Here is a 1,832-nt window from a genome sequence, read left to right as displayed (position 1 = left end):
GACAATTGAATTATGTTGAAAATTTACGTTTCATTAGTTAAAAAGCTGCACCCAGTACTAATTTTAAATTCTGTCGTGAAGTTAATGTTTAAAAATCTAGGTTACAAACTGTTTTACAATATAGGAAGTTTGATTATTGATATATTGTGTAGCTTTTAGCAGCCTTTCTTCTGAGTTCTTTTCCCATAGACTAACTATTGTCAAAATTTGCAGCAACAGTTGATTTTGATACATTTGGCTACCTGCCCTTAGATCCAACAAAAACTACTCTTTTCCAAGATTAATTAATATAAGTTATTTTTATAGCTAAATTTGAAGTTTAAACATACTTTAGATTAATTAGAAATAAACTAAAGCTAACTGCACAAATGTGTTTCATCATTACAAGAGTGACTAACATTTTACTCAGCATCAATAAGCACTTTCTTACAAGTTGGACTATATGTATCAAATCTCAATAAACTCAGGAAAAAAAGTGAACAGTACAAAAGGCATTGTTTTATTAAGTTTTATTAATGTTTCACATGTCAGCTGCAGCTGACTGTTGTGGGTACTATTTAATGCAATAAAATGTTTAGGCAGCATCATCAAGAGAACACCTAAATGTGTGGGAGTCATCAACTTCTACAACACACAGCTATCAAGATGTTACAGATGGCCTGCAAAGAAGATAACATCAAATTTAAAAGGACAAATGTTTTTGTACAACATAAACAGAGTATGAACGAAAGAGAAGAAATCTCCAGAGAGAAAGTAACTAGAAAAAGTTATGGTTAAACTTACTTTGCCCATTCAACATTAAGAATCAAGTGGTCATAACCATAGCCAGATACTCCAAGAATAGCCCGAGCTGCATCTTCACGGCGATGAAAATTGATGAAAGCAAAACCCTGATCAGAGAAAAGAGAAATTATTAGAAAACCACGAGACAACTATGAGATAAGTGCACATGTAATGTTTCCACATTTATCTCACTCCAATGTTGACACTAACAACAACACAACATATTTTATATATATAAAGTTCTCTATTCCAGGGACCAAAAAAGCAATAAGAAATAGAAGAAAATATAAGCTTAATGTAACTCTTTATAATCCTGAGTATACCTTTCAAAAAATGTTTTGAAAAGCTTTTCTTGAATATACTTATTCTATATCTCAAGTCCAAATAATTCATGTTGCTTTACAAGTGGTAATTTTCTTTGCCTTTTTCATCATACAGTAACTTATAGTTTTCTTGTCTTTTTTTTTATTCTTTTCATTTTAAACATTGTTACAAAGCAATAAATTTGTAACAAACTGATGTTTATTTTATCAAACCAAAGTGTATGAAAAGCTAAATCAGATGAATATGGCATTTTATTTAGTATGTTAACATTTCTGCGACAGATGTAGAATTGCTGAATGAATCTCAATTCATCCCCAACACTTGTTTTAATCAAACCATCAGGAATAAAAGTTAAAGTCAAATCCATCCAGCACTATTTTAATTCAGAATGTAAGATCATCATCATCGTTTAACGTCCGCTTTCCATGCTAGCATGGGTTGGACGATTTGACTGAGGACTGGTGAAACCGGATGGCAACACCAGGCTCCAATCTAATTTGGCAGAGTTTCTACAGCTGGATGCCCTTCCTAACGCCAACCACTCAGAGAGTGTAGTGGGTGCTTTTACGTGTCACCCGCACGAAAACGGCCACGCTCGAAATGGTGTCTTTTATGTGCCACCCGCACAAGCCAGTCCAGGGGCACTGGCAACGATCTCACTCGAAAATCCTACGGGAGCCAGTCAGGCGGTACTGGCAACGGCCACGCTCAAAATGGTGCATCTC

At 34.6% G+C, this 1,832-nt stretch overlaps 1 protein-coding gene across 2 annotated transcripts in view; it reads right to left on the bottom strand.

Moving 5' to 3' along the window:
- Window positions 1-494: 494 nt before the first annotated feature.
- The window catches only part of LOC106869106 (eukaryotic translation initiation factor 3 subunit G), a 13,777-nt gene continuing 12,439 nt past the window's right edge, over window positions 495-1,832 (bottom strand). For both annotated transcript variants that reach the window (XM_014914646.2, XM_052978492.1), the window contains 2 exons: window positions 784-890; window positions 495-659 (listed from right to left, as the gene is read on the bottom strand). In XM_014914646.2, coding sequence (XP_014770132.1) covers window positions 641-659; window positions 784-890 — 126 coding nt within the window. In that variant the 3' untranslated portion in view covers window positions 495-640. The remainder of the gene's footprint in view (window positions 660-783; window positions 891-1,832) is intronic.

The sequence above is a fragment of the Octopus bimaculoides genome, chromosome 2 (genome assembly GCF_001194135.2).
Source record: "Octopus bimaculoides isolate UCB-OBI-ISO-001 chromosome 2, ASM119413v2, whole genome shotgun sequence".
Classification (NCBI taxonomy): domain Eukaryota; kingdom Metazoa; phylum Mollusca; class Cephalopoda; order Octopoda; family Octopodidae; genus Octopus; species Octopus bimaculoides.
The sequence above is the reverse complement of the archived record's forward strand: the minus strand, read 5'-3'. Positions and strand labels throughout refer to the sequence as shown.